Raw genomic sequence first — 19,710 nt, 5'->3', positions numbered from 1 at the left:
CATGGACAGTAAATATAGAGACAATGTTATAACAAATCATGTTGCCACTAAAAAGGTTACTATGAAATAAAATGCACAGCAACAAGTTGACACGATGTTTAACAGTAGAGAGTGCTTGAGTAAATGGTAAAAAAAAAAAAAAAAAAATAGAAACACTAACTGCTATTGTAATTCAGAGGTGAGAAAATTAACTTAGATCTATACAGTGAAGGATGCAGCCCTTGAAGAGAACATTAATAAGCGAAGGAAAGGAAGTCATTCTGGGTAGGAGACCATCCTGAAAAAAAGCTGTACAAATGGAAGGGATCTTAGATGAGTTCTATCTTTAAGCATGGCCCTTGGAACAGTGCCTGCAGCATAATAATCACTTGATTAACATTGGTTGAATAAATGAATAAATGGAAAGCAAAGACATATTTGTAATGAAGGGCAACTGGTGTACAGCTAAGGGCTTATGTGCAGGACCCAGAGATAAGGCTGCAAAGGTAAACAAGTGCCAGATTGCCAAGGGTATTGAATGTCAACTTAAAAGCTAGCAAAGACCACAAACTACAGAAATAAAGGAGCCCAATGGCCAGTTCCTAGGCTGACATTTAAGCACTCCTGGCTTCATACTTATTCAGAAGGTAAGAAAGATTTCTCTAGTTTTTACATCCTGTGGTCTTCCATCTTTTAAACAATACAAAATATCTGGAAGTACATTAATAGGTGTTACCATGAAAATATCATAGCACTTCTTTTAGAAGATTCTCTGGTATTAATATAAGGATGACCCAGATTCTGTTAGGAGGAGAGATCTAGGTGGGTAGAGACTGGGAGGAAGATGGGAAAGATTGTGTGCACATGGAGAGCAACAGGCCTAGTTCAGAAGACAATTTGGATATGAAGTGATAAAGGTCAGAATAGGGGTACGGATAGTGGTAATGCAAGAAGATTAAACAAGATAGGATAGCTAACAAAATATGGGCAACCTGTGAAGAATCTACGAATTCTGGTCTAGCTACACCTGACAACTTGGTACTATCTTTAATACAAAAAAGCAAATAAGGAGCAGTGTAAGTGTGGAGGTGGTTTAGTACAAACATGCTGAGTTATTAAGTAGAAATGTTCTCCAAGGTAGCTAAAGTGGAGTGAGGAGAGGCCAAGGCTATTTGGAGAGATAAAGGATTCATCTACAAAGAATGAAATCTGAAGTCACATCAACTGAGAAAAGAACACTGCTCTGAATTTTTCAACCTTACTCCATGCTCCTAGAACAGCTTCCAGCTATTTCTCCTGGGTCATGCAGCTTAAAATAGATTCAAGATTTTAGAATAAATCCACAGAGTTCTGCTCCTTGACTTATGAAGCTGCAAAATTATCTCCCTCAGCCAATAAGGACATTTTAAAGTCCATAGGGAAGAATAAATGATGTAGAAGACTAGTCAAAAACATTGTGAAAAAGTATGGTTGGGGTGGGTTACAGGGAGGAAGTTAGATGACATTTATTTTTCCAAACGTTAACTTTTGCTATAGGATGGGTCTCTAGATCATGTTAGATACTGGACAGTAAGTCCACCCAGTTTCTAAGAATAAACTGATCAGCTATGTCCAGCCTCCTAGCGTAAAGAAATGCCCAATACCAAAGAGCCAAAAATCCATGCTCTTTTACAGACTTTTTTTTTTTTACAAGAAGCTGTGTGTGAATGAAGAAACATTTAAGATTAGAGTTTAAAAATTTTTTTAGGCTGGGCGCAGTGGCTCACGCCTGTAATCCCAGCACTTTGGGAGGCTGAGGTGGGCGGATCACCTGAGGTCAGGAGTTTAAGACCAGCCTGGCCAACATGGTGAAACCCCATCTCTACTAAAAAATGCAAAAATTAGCTAGGCATGGTGGTGCACGCCTGTAGTCCCAGCTACTTGGGAGGCTGAAGCAGAATTGCCAGAACCCAGGAGGCAGAAGTTGCAGTGATCCGAGATCGCGCCACTGCAGTCCAGCCTGGGCGACAGAGCGAGGCTCTGTCTCAAAAGAAAAAAAAAAGAAAAAAATTTTAAGGCTGGTGAGAAAAAAAGGAATACACACAAAGTTACAGGAATAGTACAAGATATCCTGTCAACTAATCAGCATCTAGATGAAAATTCTGTGACTTTGTGTTATGGTCTAAAAGGAACCATTACTAACCATAATATGTGGTTTTATGTCATGACCATTCTGCACTTGTTTTTATAGTGTTCTAAGTAAGAGCTTGATAGCTGCAACAGTATGGGATAATATATAGATGTCCCCCTCAGTCCATAGGGAAACCATGGTTACCTCTGCCCAAGTATCTCCTCCATTTACCCTTGTGTGCAGCACAGTTATTTTCTATGTGATATGTACTGAGAGCACTTATGGGACTCCAAAAGAATAATTATCCATCTGTACCAGCTACTATTAGTTCAATTTAAAGGAAACTGGCGGCCAGGAGCGGTGGCTCAAGCCTGTAATCCCAGCACTCTGGGAGGCAGAGGCAGGTGGATCACGAGGTCAGGAGATCGAGATCATCCTGGCTAACACAGTGAAACCCCGTCTCTACTAAAAAAAATACAAAAAATTAGCCAGGCGTGGTGGTGAGCGCCTGTAGGCCCAGCTACTCAGGAGGCTGAGGCAGGAGAATGGCGTGAACCCGGGAGGCGGAACTTGCAGTGAGCTGACATCAGGCCACTGCACTCCAGCCTGCATGACACAGCAAGACTCCATCTCAAAAAAAAAAAAAAAGAAAAAAAAGAACTGGCCAGGCATGGTATCTCACACCTGTAATCCCAGCACTTTGGGGGGCCGAGGCAGGTGGACCACAGGTCAGGAGTTCAAGACCAGCCTGGACAACATGGTAAAACCCCGTCCCTACTAAAAATACAAAAAATTAGCCGGGTGTGGTGGCGCCCGCCTATAATCCCAGCTACTTGGAAGGCTGAGGCAGGGGAATCGCTTGAACCCAGGAGGCGGAAGTTGCAGTGAGCCAAGATCACATCACTGTGCTCCAGCCTGGGCAACACAGCAAGACTCCGTCTTGGAAAAAAAAAAAGAAAACTAACATACATACATCTGGCAAGTTGCACTGCATACATACAAAACACAACTGGCTCTCCATATCTGTAGGTTCTACATCCATAGATTCAACCAACCACAGATTGAAAAAGTATATTTTTTAAAAAATTGCACCTGAGGCCAGGCATGGTGGCTCATGCCTGTAATCCCAACACTTTGGGAGGCTGAGGCGGGCAGATCACCTGAGGTCAGGAGTTTGAGACCAGTCTGGCCAACATGGTGAACCCCATCTCTACTAAAAATACAAACAATTAGCCGGGCATGGTGGCAGTTGCCTGTAATCCCAGCTACTCGGGAGGCTGAAGCAGGAGAATCGCTTGAACCCGGAGGCGGAGGTTGCGGTGAGCCGAGATCATACCACTATACTCCAGCCTGGTTAACAAGGGTGAAACTCTGTCTCAAAACAAAAACAAACAAAAAAAAACTGCATCTGTACTAAACATGGACAGACTTTTCTTTCTTGTCATCATTCCCTAAATAACACAGTATAATGAAAATTTAGACGGCATTTACAATGTATTAGATATTACATCTAATCTAGAGATGATTTAAAGTATATGGGAGGGTATACATAGGTTATATGCAAACACTGTAACATTTTATATCTGAGACTTGAGCATCCATGGGATTTTTGTATCCACGGGAGGTCCTGAACCTCTCCTTCAAGAATACCAAAAGACAACTGTATTTTCAACATGAAAACAACTTGCTTTTAAAGTATTTCATTGGATAAACTGAAATATTGTTTAAAACTCTTACCGATTTCTTTGGCAATGGAACATTATAAGCTGCAGGACCAAGAACCATCTCGAAGAGTTTGTCTGAGTAAGGTATGGTTTTCTCTACACTTTCCCGGAAATGGGAATCCCATTTGGCATATAGGATAGTGCCACCAATACCTCCACCAACAAACAAAAGGCCAGCTCCAGCAATTTTGCCAGTAGTCAACCTAAGTGAAAGAAACAGGAAATACATTTATATTTCTTGGCTCTCCTACACCTATTTTCCTATACCAATGTAACCATCTCGAAGACCTCTAGCCTCTACTTATCTACCACTAATTCAGATCATAGCAGCCAAGTTTACCACCATATCTGCACATCACCTTTTCCTGATTTGTTTATAACATGTTGCCACCAAAAATAGTATTTATTCATTTTAGGAGGCCTAGGTGGAAGGGTTGCTTGAGCCCAGGAGTTCAAAACCACCCTAGGCACCATAGTAAGGCCCCATCTCTACCCACCACCCCCTGCCAAAAAAAATTAGCCAGGTGTAGTAGCACGTGCCCCAGCTACTCAGGAGGCCGAGGTAGGAGGAATGCTTAAGACTGGGAGATGAAGGCTGCTGTGAGCCGTGATCATGCCATTGCACTCCAGCCTGGAGCAACAGAACGAGACCTTGTCTCAAAAAAATAAATAAATAAATAAATAAAAGTATGAATAACTAAAAATTTTTTTTAAATACAATATCTAGAAATCCACCCTTTAACTCAACATGTTCACAATCATGAGATTCTCTCTGAACCCAAACAAGAACTATCACTTTCAAGGCTCCTCTTCCTCAATCAAACATTTCTATAAACACAATAAACTCTTTTTTTTTATTTTTTCTTGAGACAAAGTCTTGCTCTTGTCCCTCAGGCTGGAGTGCGATGGCACGATCTTGGCTCACTGCAACCTCCACCTCCAGGGTTCAAGTGATTCTCCTGCCTCAGCCTCCCGAGTAGCTGGGATTACAGGCATGCGCCACTACGCCCGGCTAATTTTTTTATTTTTAGTAGAGACGGGGTTTCACCAAGTTGGCCAGGCTGGTCTCAAACTCCTGACCTCAGGTGATCCGCCCTCCTCGGCCTCCCAAAGTGCTTGGATTACAAGTGTGAGCCACCACGCCCGGCCTAAACTCAATAAACTCTTTACAAAAGATAATAAAATACCAGCCAGGCATGGTGGCCCACATCTGTAATGCCAGCACTTCGAGAGGCCGAGGCGGACGGATCACCTGAGGTCAGGAGTTCAAAACCAGCCTGGCCAACATGGTGAAACCCCGTCTCTACTAAAAATACAAAAATTAGTTGGGCATGGTGACGTGCACCTGTAGTCCCAGCCACAGGGGAGGCTGAGGCAGAAAAATCGCTTGAACCTGGGAGGTGGAGGTTGCAGTGAGCCAAGATCCAGCCACTGCACTCCAGCCTGGGCAACAGAGCGAGACTCTGTCTTTAAAAAAAAGAAAAAAAAATAGATAATAAAATGCCAAATAAATTTAACACTTGCTTAAGTCACAATATGAAAAGCTAATAAAATGCCAAATAAATTTAACACTTATTTAAGTTACAACATGCTGAGTGCTGGATATAAATCTATTTGCCATAGAATGGAAGATCGCACATACAAGGAGGGCTCTGCCTCAGATGCCATCCAACTACCAAAGAGCCAAAAGGTGCATTATTAACAAATTTTTACCTACAAACAATGCTCCAGAAGGTACCCCAACAATGTTACAGCAAAGCTTCGGTGTATGTACCCCTTTTTAAAAAAAGGTTTAGACAGCTATTCCCATATTCAAGGAAAACACACACTCCCTAAGCAGCACACGGTGAAAAGCCTGGTTATAGGGAGACATAATACATACCCAGAGCTGCCTGAAGTAGAGTATCTGCGGCATGGTCGCAATGGACGGAGGACAAACTTCCCACAGAGACAACTCTAAAGAAGGAAAACACATCACAACCAATACAGTTAAAGGAAACTGGTAAGCTTTTAGGGTTGGTAATACAGAAATAATACTTTTATTAAAAATGTCTTCATTAAACAAAAAATTACTTTTTTGCAGAAGTCAATTTATCATGAACCATATTTATAGATTCCTAAAAGCAGTGATGCTTCTTATACCCCAAGGCTCACATAAAATTACTTTTAATATTAAAAAAAAATTATCAGACTTTGATCAATTAGCACCTTTAAATAAGTCTTAAGTATGTTAATTATTTCTTGAATACAATTGGTATTTGCTATATGTTTTCTTAATTGGCAAAAAAAAAAATCTATTTTTACTTTATAAGCTTAGTTTAGACATCTGAAAAATCACCCACAAAGTCTAGCTAAAAACATGGCATTACAGGATACACACTCAAGGGACAGATCTAACCTCAGCTAACTGATCCAGAAAACCAGGTTTCTCATCTCTAAGCTAACTATGCAGCTGGTCAACTCCTAGAGGCATTCATTTAAAAGCTGATTTTTGGTTTATCTTAGCATATTGTTAGTCTAAAAGCCAACCATTTTAAGAAAAACATTTTAATTAATGTTGTAAATGCTCAAGTACACCTGTCCCCATATAACTAGTCTATCCTTACATAAAAACAAATGATCAGGGCTATATGGCTTGTGATTGGTTTTAATAAGAGTAAAATACACCTAAATATTTCTTAATAATATGTGGATCCCCTAAATTAAGCAAATGAACAAGCATCTAAATACTATTGGGGAAGGTTTTCATAAACTTTAAACCATTCATACCTATTAATTTGAAAATTTACACTTATCAAATCCATAAAAGTATCTTTTTTAAAAATACTAGGAAAAATCAAACTGCAACAAGAGGAAAAATGCTTTTTCGAGATTCTTTAATGAAATTGTATTTAACGAATAACAGAATAACACAAACTTCCTTTTAAAAGTATCTATAGTTTTAGGAAAATCTATCACATGATCATAGGACACATGAAATTACTCTAGTTATAATTTACACTCTACTGGCCAAAGCCTAGAGGTAAACAGCTAACTAATGCAGTCATACATTTTGAAAAACAAAAAAACAAATCAGATGTTTTAAAATATGTAAAGCAGATACAACTGGTATTAAAAAGTATTTTAATTATTGACATGGTGGCTCATGCCTGTAATCCCAGCACTTTGGGAGGCTGGCGAGGGTGTGCGGCGCAGGCGGGGATTGCTTGAGCCCAGGACGTCAGAACCAGCCTTGGCAACATGGCAAAACTCCATCTCTACTACAAATACAAAAATTAGCCGGGTTTGGTGGCATGTGCCTATAGTCCCAGATACTTGGGAGGCTGAGGCATGAGAATCATTTGAGCCCCGGAGGTGGAGGTTGCAATGAGCCAAGACTGTGTCACTCCACTCCAGCCTGGGCAATAGAATGAGACCCTGTCCCCTCCACTCCCCTTAAAAAAAAAAACAAAACAAAAACAAAAAATATCAAACAAAAAAAACCCAGTATTTCAATTATTACCTACCCTGTAGAATTCCCAACGTTTTTGAACCATTTTTAATATGAAAGGGTGTTTTCCTTCTATTCTGTAAAGTAGTATGAAATTGTAAACAGAAGTGCATCTATTTTTATATGTCAACAATTCCATTTTTGTGACTTAGGGAGAAAATATTAAGAGGCCACTGAAGTTGTATTATATTTAAGGTTGCATTTTTTATCTGTCTAGGTATAAATAGGTATTCAGGTAAAAAGTTAAGGCACTGTCAACAGTGGATAATTAGCTAACTGGAGTATCAAGCAGCAAGCACAATGGATAACTGACTCCAGGAAATCAGGGACAAATTTAATACTAGAGTTTCAGACTACCCAAAGTCACATCAGTTTTTCTTTAAATAATTTTTTTTGTTGTTTGTAGAGACCAGGTCTTGCTATGTTGACCAGGCTGGTCTCGAACTCCTGGTCTCAACCTATTCTCCTGCCACGGCCTCCCAAAGTGTTGGAATTACAGGCATGAACAACCACGCCCAGCATCAGTATTTTTAAATGTTTATCTACCTTCTATTTTCTTTTATCTTGACTCTCCATCCTCCCTTTGACAGAATGTGTTTTGACTATAAGTTAAAAGCTCCTAATACTAAATAAATTTAAAATCTGAGGTTTTAAATAATAATTTTAAAAGTTTAAATATGCATACAGTAAAATCTTCCTCATACTTCTTTCCCCAGCCACCCCATGCTTGCCATAGGCAACTGACACTGTCAGTTTCTTATTTATCCAGAGACATTTTATGTATATTTATTCAAATGTGCATATTCTCCTGACTTTCCCCACCTTTACACAAATGATACCATAATATACACGCAGTTCTCTATTAAAGTTCAAGGATATATATTTTAAATCACTGTATATCAGTACGTGAAAAGCTTCCCAAGGGATTTCATGATTTGGTATTCCATTGTTACTTAATGTTTAATTGTTAACCAGCCCCTATTGAGGGATACTGAGGTTTTTTCTAAATTTTTGTTAAAATAAATAATGCTACCTGAGTAACACTGTATACACAATTTTGGGTCTATTCTTAAAAGTAAAATTCGCCACGTTGATTAATACTGCCAAATTAGCCAAACTGCCCTCTAGTAATATGAAAGTATGTTTTCCCACATTTTCTCCAACACACTGTATTGTATCATTTTTTTTTTCATCATTGACAATCTGAGGGGTGAAAATACAGAAATAGAGTGTTTCAAGCATATAAATAATTTTTTTTTTAAGAGACTGAGTCTTGCTGTGTTGCCAAGGTTGTGGAATGCAGTGGTATGATCATAGCTCACTGTAACCTCTAACTCCTGGGCTCAAGTGATCCTCCAGCCTCAGCCCCCTGAGTAGCTGGGACTACAGGCACATGCCCACCATACCCAGCTAATATTTTTGTTCTTGTTTTTTATAGAGCCAGGTCTGCTATGTTACCCAAGCTAGTTTTGAACTCATGGCCTCAAGCAATCCTCCTACCTTGGCCTCTCAAAGCACTGAGTAATTTTTATTTACATAATTTATATATTAATACGTTTATTATTGTTAATATAAGATAATAATTATAATTACACTGCTATTTAATACCACTAAGTTTAGGGTGGTCTGTTACACAGCTACAGATAACCAAACATATGTTTATACCTAGAAGAGGGGTGCTACTGCAACAAAACATAAACACGAGGTCATGACTTTGGGACTGGTGTTGGGGGCGGCAGAAGCTGAAGAACCTTGAAGAGACTGTGAGCAGAAGCCTAATGGCCTTCCAGAGCCTGTTGGTGAGGGCTTAAAGAAAAGCAAAAAAAAAAAAATTTTGGAACCTGGAGGAAAAGATATTCTTGTTATGTAGTGACAGAAGTTTATCAAAACTGTCATCTGTAATGACAGACATGGAAAATAGAAAATTAAGTATAGCTATAGCTACACCTAATGAACTGACGTACTTGGCTAAAGAGTTCCAAGTAGGCCGGGCGCGGTGGCTTACGCCTGTAATCCCAGCACTTTGGGAGGCCGAAGCGGGCGGATCACAAGGTCAGGAGATTGAGACCATCGTGCTGAACATGGTGAAACCCTGTCTCTACTAAAAATACAGAAAATTAGCCGGGCGTGGCAGTGTGCGCCTGTAGTCCCAGCTACTCGGGAGGCTGAGGCAGCATGAACCCGGGAGGCAGAGCTTGCAGTGAGCCGAGATCGCGCCAGCCTGGGTGACAGAGCCAGACTCTGTCTTAAAAAAAAAAAAAAAAGAGTTCCAAGTATAGTGTTCATCACAAGCGCTAACTGGTTTCTTTTAGCTGAGTATGATAAGGACAGAGATAAGCATTAAAAAACAAAACAAAAACCTGTTTCGCTTTCAAGCAAAATTTAAAGGAAATATAAAAGAGTCAGGATTTGGTGGGTTCAAAAATAAAACTGCTTATTGTTTTCAAATAGATTCTCAAATAGAGAAGGGCTTCAAGCCAAAGATCAAATCTAGTGTGTGACCAAAAGATACTTTGAGATCTCAAAAAGATCTAAGGAGGTGCCCCTCAGAGAGTCTTTTTACCTTGAGGAAAAGGCCCTCTAAGAATCATAAGGATGTGTTTCCCAGATTCTATTGAATCAATAAGGTTACTCAGAACATTAAAGGTGTTACCTACAGCAGCCTCACAGGAAGCCCAAAATGGAGAAGGGCTTATCTTGATAAGATGTGTATCATGCATCTAATGAAGAAAATCCCATTAAGATTCACAGGAAACCCACAAACTTGTTGAGAATTGTGTCAATAAAAAACATGCTGGCTTATATTTAAAGTGAAAAAGAGGACAAAATGAAAAGAAGCTTCTAGACTCTTAAACTTCTACAGACAGGAAGTAGGCTGTGAAACAATTCAGCTGCAACAGACAACATATTCTGGAAACGGAAGAATAATTCAAGTGTAAAACCAGGAGCCCAAAGGGTAGAACCAAGAGCTGAGGAGAATCATTCCCAAGCAGTAGGACTGAGCTCTCATCAAGGAATTAGAAACATAGGGCCAGCTGAATTTTACACTTGTTATGGAATGGTGACTGCTGTGTGCCTCTTAGTTTCTGCCTTTTTGAATAGGAGTGTCTAGAGTGATTATCCTGTGTCTGTCATACCACCATATGCTGAATGTATGGGGAGCAGATAATTTGTCTCTTTAGTTTACAGGGCTTTAGATCACCAAAAAAAGTGTTTAAGAAGCTATACCCTAGGGACCACATTCAAGATGTCTTATCCATAGTAGGATCTGATTCAGATGACAAGATCTTGTTCCTAATGCTGATGCTTTGATGGCATTAGACTCTGCAGAGTCTTGGAGAAGGTTGTGAGTGGGAGGGATGTGCATGTGGGAGGGATGTCAGTTGGTTCCAGAAGGCTGAGGATAATATCCAAAATTGACTGCAACAATACTTCCTATACCACATGCTGTTCCAGAAACGTGCCCCTCTCCCAACAATAGTAAGTTTTATGTACACTTCCCTTAAACAAGGGCAGGCCTTTGTTACTAATTCACTAATAGAAGGCAGTGAAAGTGATGCTCTGTAACTCCTGAGACTAAGACATAAAAAGGATACAGCTTCTACCTGGCTCTGCCTCTTGTCACACTTGCCCTTGGAACCCAGCCACCAAAGTGTATGGAAGTCCAGACACTTAAAGATGCCACCGATGGGTGATCCAGCCAACAGTCCCTGCTGAGGTGTCAGCTGCAGCCAGTATTTACTGCCACACATGAGAGTAAAGAAGACTTGGGGATGACTGTAGACCTAGTAACTATCTGACTGCAACTTCATGAGGGTCTCTGAGCAAAAATTTTCCAGAACTGAGTAAGGCAATAAATACTGTTATTTTACCCCAAGCTCAAGGTGGCCTGTTATGCAGCTGTAACTCATAAGAACAGATCTTTTTAAATTCATGGATTTAAACACTTTTGATGGATTTCAACCATTTGCAATTACTGTCTTTTTGCTCAAATTTTCCTATCTTGGGCCAATGGAAGCCTCTGCAAGTTTAGGGTGTGTATGTGTGTATCTAGCTCTGCCTCTATACTTCAGGCCATCTGCAAATACCTGGTGGCAGGTATTTTTTTTTTTCCTCTATGTGACAAAATTCCCTTAACATAAAATTCACCATTCTAACCATTTAAAAATGTACAATTCCACGGTATTTAGTACATCCACGATGTTGTACAACAACCATCACCACTATCTAATCTTAGAACATTTTCATCACCCTAAAAGGAAATCCTATATCCATTAAGCAGTCATCCCCCATTTTCCTCTCTCTCTGGCCCCTGGCAACCACCATGTACTTTCTGTTTCTATGAATCTGCCTATTTGAGATATTTTGTATAAATGGAATCACACAATGTACATCTTTTTGTCCAGCTTCTTTCACTTAGTATAATGTTTTCACGATTCATTCACATTGTAACATGTATCACATATGTAGCTTGTACTTCATTCTTTTTATGGCTGAATCTAATATTTTATCACGTAAATATACCATATTTTGTTTAACCAGTCATCAGTTAATGGACATTTGGGTTGCCTCACCTTTTGGCTGTGAATTGTGAATAATGTTGCTATGAATATTCATCTAAAAGTTTTTGTTTGAACACCTGTTTTTTATTCTTTGGGCAGGGAACTTCAAGGTCATATGGTAATTCTATGTTTAAATTACTGAGACACAGCAAGGCTCAGTCGCTCACGCCTGTAATCCCAGCACTTTGGGAGGCTGAGGCAGGCAGATCACCTGAGGTTGGGAATTCGAGACCAGCCTGACCAACACGCAGAAGCCCCGCGTCTCTAGTAAAAATACAAAATTAGCTGGGCGTGGTGGCGCATGCCTGTAATCCCAGCTACTCGGGAGGCTGAAGCAGGAGAATCCCTTGAACCCAGGAGGTAGAGGTTGCGGTGAGCCGAGATCGCGCCACTGCACTCCAGCCTGGGCAACAAGAGTGAAACTCTGTCTCCAAAAAAAAAAAAAAAAGTTACTGAGACACCACTAAACTATTTTTTCACAGCAGCTGTACCATTTTACATTCCCACTAGCAATGTATGAGGGTTCCAATTTCTCTATACCCTCACCAACATTTGTTATTTTCCATTTTTGTTTTGAGATGGAGTTTTGCTCTTGTCGCCCAGGCTGGAGTGCAATGGCGCAATCTCGGCTCCCTGCAACCTTCGCCTCCCGGGTTCAAGTGATTCTCCTGCCTCAGCCTCCCAAGTAGCTGGGATTACAGGTGTGTACCATCATGCCCGGCTAATTTGTTATTTTCCATTTTTATTATAACCATCTTAGTGGTTGTGAACTGAGTATCTCACGGTTTTAATTTGCATTTCCCTAGTGTCAAAGGATGTTGAGCATCTTTCCATGTGCTTCTTAGCCATCTGTATATCTGCTTTGGATGAATGGCTATTCAAGTCCTTTGCTCATGCATACACATACACGCACACACGTGCACACACACACGCACACAAATACATATATGTATATATGTGGAGACAGCGTCTCACTCTGTCACCGAGACTGGAGTGCTGTGGCACCATCATGGTTCACTGCAGCCTCGACCTCACAGGCTCAAGCAATCCTCCCACCTCTCAGCCTCCCGAGTAGCTAACACTACAGGTGCATGCCACCACACCCAGCTAATGTTTGTATTTTTTGTAGAGACAGAGTTTCACCATGTTGTCCAGGCTAGTCTTGAACTCCTGCGCTCAAGCGTTCTGCCTGCCTCAGCTTCCCAAAGTGCTGGGATGACAGGCATGAGCCACAGAGCCTGGACCCTTTGCCTGTATTTTTATTTGGGTAGTCTTTTTTGTTACTGAGTTGCAGGAGTTCCTTACCTAAAAAGAAACACCTCATCAGATATGATGAGGGTCTAGTATCCAAAATATCTAGTATCCATTAGAATACTTTCATCCTTTTTACTCTCAAGTATCCCTCTGATGCACAAAAATTTAAAATTTTAATGAAGTCCAATTTATCTTTAGTTTCGTTTGTTGCTTGTGCTTTTGGTATTATAGTTAAGAAACCATTGCCAAACATAAGGTCCGTCTCCAGAGCTCTCTTAAGTACTAAACTATTAACATAAACTAAATATCCTACATTAACACACAAAATATTGGCTACTTTTTTGTCCTGGAATTCCTTTTTATTAATAAGGACCTATGACATAGAAAGGACAACACTGTTTCAAAGCAGTCTGTCTAGACATATGTTATAAGGTTAGCCTTGCTGCTTCTAACCCGCAGAAACGTGATATTAAAAAAAAGAGGAAACATACAATTCCCATGTAATGTTCTTTTTTTTTTTGAGATAGAGTCTCGCTGTGACACCCAGGCTGGAGTGCAATGGTGCGATCTCGGCTCACTACAACCTCCATCTCCCGGGTTTAAGAGATTCTCCTGCCTCAGCCTCCCGGGCAGCTGGGATTACAGGCACCTGCCACCACACCCGGCTAATTTTTGTATTTTTAGTAGAGACGGGGTTTCACCATATTGGCCAGGCTGGTCTTGAACTCCTGACCTCAAGTGTTCCGCCCCATGATTAATGCTGTTACACAGACCATCTGTTCCTTAGCTCTACCAAACTAAAGTGAAGACATAAAGAAACCACAATGTAGCATGACAACCTGGACATGGAGCCTGTAGTATGAGCTGCCTCATGTGAACTCTAACTAGAGGTTCCAGGTTTCCTCCACAGACTGCTGGTTGCTGTCAACTGATAACGTTTTTGTGGATCTTGTCATACATAAGGACTCCTCCCACACAAACGAAAAAGGCACCCATAAGTTAATGGGCAGTTCTACATTTGAAATATAGATTGATATACAACAAATTAACTTTTTCTACTGTTAATTTAAAATAGTTTATAAGAATCATGCATTAAGGTTAAAAAGTATATCCCACAAAAAAATCCAGTAAGTTTTTACATTGAAATTTTACATTTTACATTACAATTTTACATTGAAGCAGCATTACATTTCAGTATAAACATATTCTATTCTAGGAGAACATGTGCTCTTTAGTTATAGAAATGGCAGATACTTATCAGTATGACAAAAGCAGGAACTTGACACTTTAGTTTTCCCTGCACATATGTGAATATATTTTATATGTTATCACTTCGGTGTAGTAAGTTACGGCGTAAGATGTATTTCAAAATGGTTTGAAGGCTACTGGTCTAGAGATATGAAAAAAGGAACAATGAAGAGGATTCTAGCATGGGTAGAAGCAAACACCTGGCCGCATGATCTACTAAACTACTTTCTAGCACGTGTGGTTGGCTGCCTATCTCTATCACTGAGTAACATAATGTTTCATAATCCTAACAGAAAGAAGGAATTCTAGAAGATGATAGCTCATGTCCACCCACAAGTTCAATCCTAAACTAGCTGGGTTATCAAACTTGGTCTTAAGTAAGCTGGAGCGGTTGATCCTCAAGAATAATAATGTTTCTTCTTCTTCTTTCAAGTTATAAGCAGGAAAGACTACTCCATATGTAAATGACCACTTCCAGGTTTGTAGTTTGAGAGAAGGCTAGGCTAGGCGGAAAGCCCATGTCCTCCAAACTCAATGACCACTTCAAAAAGGCTGGGCCTGGTGATGCAGTATTGGGACTAAGAGAAGAAAGATGGTGTTAGGTCTGAGGAATAAAAGAAGAAAACAAAAACAGAGGGACCAGAGTTCTAAAGCACATTTACTGAATACCCACATCTAAGGAATGCAAGGATGATAAGCCCAAACATAAAGAATAAGGCAGATACTGTGCCAGGTGCAGTGGCTTAAGCCTGTAATCCCAGCACTTTGGGAGCCCAAGGCGGGCAGATCACGACGTCAGGAGATCGAGACCATCCCGGCTAATATGGTGAAACCCTGTCTCTACTAAAAATACAAAATATTAGCTGGGCATGGTGGCACATGCCTGCAGTCCCAGTCACTCGAGAGACTGAGGCAGGAGAATTGCTAGAACCCAGGAGGCGGAGGTTGCAGTGAGCCGAGATTGCACCACTGCATTCCAGCCTGGGCAAAGAATAAGGTAGATACTATCTGTGATGGTTCATTTTATGTGTCAACTTGGATTGTGTTTTTGGATGAGATTAACATTTTAATTGGTGAACTAGTGGCCAGGCATGGTGGCTCACTCCTGTAATCCCAGCACTTTGGGAGGCAAAGGCGGGTGGATTGCTTGAGCCCAGGAGTTTGAGACCAGCCTGGGTAATATAGCCTGTCTCTACAGAAAAAAAAATACAAAAGTTAGCTGGGTGTGGTGGTGCATGCCTGCAGTCCTAGCTACTCAGGAGGCTGAGGTGGGAGGATGGCTTGAGTCTGGTGGATGGAGGTTGTAGTGAGCTGAGATTGCACCAATGCACTCCAGCCTGGGTGACAGAGCAAGACCCTATCTCAAAAAAAAAAAAAAAAAAAAAAAAATTGCCCTATAACATGGGTGGGCTTCATTCAATCAGTTGAGGGCTCAAAAACAACAAAAAGCAAGAGGCAATTCTCTAGCAGACTGCCTCCAGACTGAAACTGCACCATCGACTCTCCTGGGTTTCCAGGCTGCTGGCCAGCGGACTGCAACTGCAATATTGGCTGTCCTAGGTCTCCAGTCTGCCAAACCACACAGCAGATTCTGGACTTGCCAGTCTCTGTAACTGTGTGAGTAGAGTCCTTACAATAAATCTTTCAGCCAGGCGCGGTGGCTCACGCCTGTAATCCCAGCACTTTGGGAGGCCAACATGGGGGGATCACAAGGTCAGGAGATCGAGACTATCCTGGCTAACACGGTGAAACCCCGTCTCTACTAAAAATACAAAAAAAAAAAAAAATTAGACAGGCGTGGTGGCAGGCGCCTGTAGTCCCAGCTACTTGGAGGCTGAGGCAGGAGAATGGCGTGAACCCGGGAGGCGGAGCTTGCAGTGTGCTGAAATGGCGCCACTGAACTCCAGCCTGGGTGACAGAGCAAGACTCCATCTCAAAAAAAATTAATAAATAAATAATAAATCTTCCTAGGCTGGGCACTATGGCTCACGCCTGTAATCCCAGCACTTTGGGGAGGGTGGGGAGATTGCTTGAGCCCAGAAGTTCAAAATGAGCTGGAACAACATTCCGAGATCCCATCTCTACTAAAAGTCCAAAACATTGGCTGGGCATGGTGGCATAAGCCTGTAGTCCCAGCTACTCAGGAGGTGAGGTGGGAGGATCGCTTAAGCCCAGGAGATTGAGACTGCAATGAGTTATGATCACACTGCTGTACTCCAGCCTGGGCAACAGAATGAGACCCTATCTCTACACACACACACACACCCTTATTGTTTCTGTTTCTCTGGAGAACCTGAATATATAATCAGAGGTTTGAAAATCTATGGGATGTTTAAAGGGAGGTCACATCCACTTACACAGATTAAGAAAAATTCCACTTTGGGAGGCCGAGGTGGGCATATCACTTGAGCCCAGAAGCTGAAGACCAGCCTGGGAAACATAATGAGACCCCGTCTCTAAAAAATCTTTTTAAATTAAAAAAAAATTCATGAACACATTCATTCTTTCATTTATATATGTCATAAACATTCACTGAGCATCTACTTGGAGCCAGGGACTATTGTCAATACTGGAAATACAGCAGTAAATATGGACACAGTTCCATTGTGGAGCTTACTTTTTAAAGGTGGAAACTGTGTAATAAATACACATTATAACATCAGGTAGTGCTAGGAGCTACAAAGTATAACAAAGTAGGATGGGGTAAAGATATAGTGATACAAGGAAGGCAAGAGTAGTCAGAATTCTATTTTGGATCAGGATGCCCTCTCTGAAGGGAAGGTGACATTTGAGAAATTAACTGAAGGGAATAAGTTAAGCAAACATGTGAGAAGAGTTCAGGGCAAAAGAAACACCTGATGAAAAGGCAGTGAGGCACATGCTGGAGATTACCAGGAGAATCTGAGTGAGGCAGTAGAAAAATGAAATATGAGAAGAGTCAGATCAAGGGCCCATGGTAAGCAGTTTAGATTTTATTCTGAATGTGATGCGATGTCTCCAAAGAGCATGACCTCATGTTTGCCTTTAAAAAAGCCTTTTACTAAATGTCTTACTGCTTTTACTATTCCCTCCTAGAGTAAAGAATGGACTCTAGGAGGGAACAGTAAAAGCAGTAAGACATTTAAGAAGATGGGGTTGGCTGGGCACAGTGGCTTGTGCCTATATTCCCAGCATTTTGGGAGGCAGAAGTGGGAGGATCATTTGAGCCCAGGAGTTCGAGACCAGCCTGGCCAACACAGAGAGACTCCGTCTCTACAAAAATTTTTTAAAAAATTAGCCAGGGATGGTGGCACATGCCTGTGGTCCTAGCTACTCAGGAGGCTGAGGTAAGAGGATTGCTTGCGCTCAGGTGGTCAAGGCTGCAGTGAGCCATGATTGTGCCACTGCACTCCAGCCTGGGTGACAAAGTGAGACTCCGTATCCAAAAAAAAAAAAAGAAAGATGGGGTTTAATAAAGTGGAAAGGATCTTGACAAGTGAGATATTCTGGATACGTTGATACAATCAAATACGACGAGGCTAGAGAGTCACCTGCTTGGGGATTAAAGTTCTGAGAGTTGATGTAATCTCAAATTAGAGAGTCTATAAAGAGACAGGAAGAGATGAGAAGGTGCATATTTCGAGGTACAAAGCAGAAGCAGACTCAGTAAAGGAAAACAAGAGAGATGGGACCCAAAATATTACTTGAGAGAAGCCAAAAGTACAAAGAGCCTCATAAAGCAGCAATGTCAAATGCTACAGAATTAAGGAGATGGTGAGAATAAACCAAAGAATTTTACAAGACAGCAATTTCAAGAAGCTTAGACATCTTGATTCAGAGCTATAAAAGGGTTCATTTTTTATTACCAAGTTTTAATTAGTTTTCTTAATTCCCAAATGGGATCCCAAAAAGTTGACTCTGAATTAACTGGAAAGGAGGTCATCCAGGTGGGCCTGGTCTAATCACATAAGCCTTTTAAATCTGGGTCTAGAGAGGAAAGACCAAAGTAAAAGAAATTTGGAAGTCAGAGAGGCAAGCTCCTGGTAGCCTGCACGAAAGCAAACATCAATGTTATGAATGGCCAGAGGGCTTGAGGCAAGGAACTGTAGGCAGGCTGTAGAAGCTGGGAGCAGTGGCTGGCAAGAGGCAGCAAGAAAAGAAGTACTTCAGTCCTGTAACTGCAAGGGACTGAATTCTGCCAACAAACTGCATGAGCCTGGAAGAGGACCCTGATCTCCAAATGAGAACCACAGCATGGCTAATACTTTGCAGCCTTATGTGACCTGGAGCGGAGAACACAGATCATCCGTGCCCAGACTTCTATCCTACAGAACCCGTAAGGTCATTCATGGGTGTTGTTTTAAGCTGCTAAATTTGTGGTATTTGTTACGCAGCAATAGAAAACTAACACAGGTTCGTTCCACTTTCCTATGGAAGGGGCTGCTTCTGTTACCTAGCAGCAAACAGGAAGAGAAGCGAACTTGAAAAAACAAAGCTTGACTTTTATGATCTCTAACTCACTATTCCTAGGGATTCTGTTCAATTACTGCTTGAGTCACAGTACTTGGTTTGCTATCTACATTTTGCCAAAATATCAACTTTCTGAAAATCAGGAGCAGTGGAAACAGGCTTTTTAATTTTCAATTTTAGAAAGTAACTTTGGCAATTACGCAAAACTAGAAGTAACTGGGTATTTAGGCTCCCTGAATGTCAAACTAGTCCCAGCGCCTGGAGACACAGATCCCTGTCCTAATCTCAGAAATGAGCCACAAGGTCATGACTCCTGTCTTTCCTTGAAGACCAGGAGTTTCAGCTCCACAAATGAAAATCTTTCGCTTTTGTTTGGATTAAGAATAACTCAGAAGTGTTCTCAGCTGCGAAAAGAAAGGCACTCCCTCCCAGATAATTACAACCTTGACCCCTAAAATGTGGACTCTCGCTAGAAGTCCAGGCACCTCCTTATTAAGGATGCAACAAGCCGCCGCTCCGCTCGTCCTGACGGGAACTGTAGTTCTCGCCCGTCGACCTTCAGCACTGAAAACCTATCGCGCGCCCAACCGGCGACCCAGACGCCAGCAGCCAGGATTGGTCCTGGACGGGGGCAGCGCGGCCCTGATTGGACTACATGCCCACGAAGCCGCGCCTCCCGCTACTCTCCACACCCCACCCCGCTGCTGCAATAACCTCAAGTCATCCCAGTCCAGCGAACTCCCTGGTGGCTGCCTAGCTGCCAGCCCGGGCCTCTCCCGACGAGGGTGGCCCTGAGGCTCGCCTTTGTCCTGGAGGCTAGGCAGCGACCAAGGCTCCCCCGTTTTTCGCTGACGGTCGTAGGTCAGCCTCCTCACGCGCCTCCGGGAGCCCCAG

General features: G+C 41.6%; 1 protein-coding gene across 45 annotated transcripts in view; it reads right to left on the bottom strand.

Annotated features, from left to right (window-relative positions):
* The window catches only part of IMMT (inner membrane mitochondrial protein), a 51,884-nt gene that overhangs the window by 31,709 nt on the left and 465 nt on the right, over positions 1-19,710 (bottom strand). For 43 of the 45 annotated variants that reach the window (XR_010149349.1, XR_010149350.1, XR_010149351.1 and 40 more), the window contains 2 exons: positions 5,696-5,769; positions 3,827-4,016 (listed from right to left, as the gene is read on the bottom strand). Coding sequence is in view for 18 of the 45 variants with exons in the window: in XM_001136875.6 (XP_001136875.2) it covers positions 3,827-4,016; positions 5,696-5,769 (264 nt within the window). In the remaining 27 variants the exon portion in view is untranslated. Of the gene's footprint in view, positions 1-3,826; positions 4,017-5,695; positions 5,770-19,710 lie in introns of those variants that run through there. The other 2 variants (XM_063789671.1, XM_063789679.1) reach the window with 2 other exon arrangements.

The sequence above is a fragment of the Pan troglodytes genome, chromosome 12, assembly GCF_028858775.2.
Source record: "Pan troglodytes isolate AG18354 chromosome 12, NHGRI_mPanTro3-v2.0_pri, whole genome shotgun sequence".
NCBI lineage: Eukaryota > Metazoa > Chordata > Mammalia > Primates > Hominidae > Pan > Pan troglodytes.
Note: the sequence above shows the minus strand (reverse complement) of the source record. Positions and strands in the feature narration are given on the sequence as shown.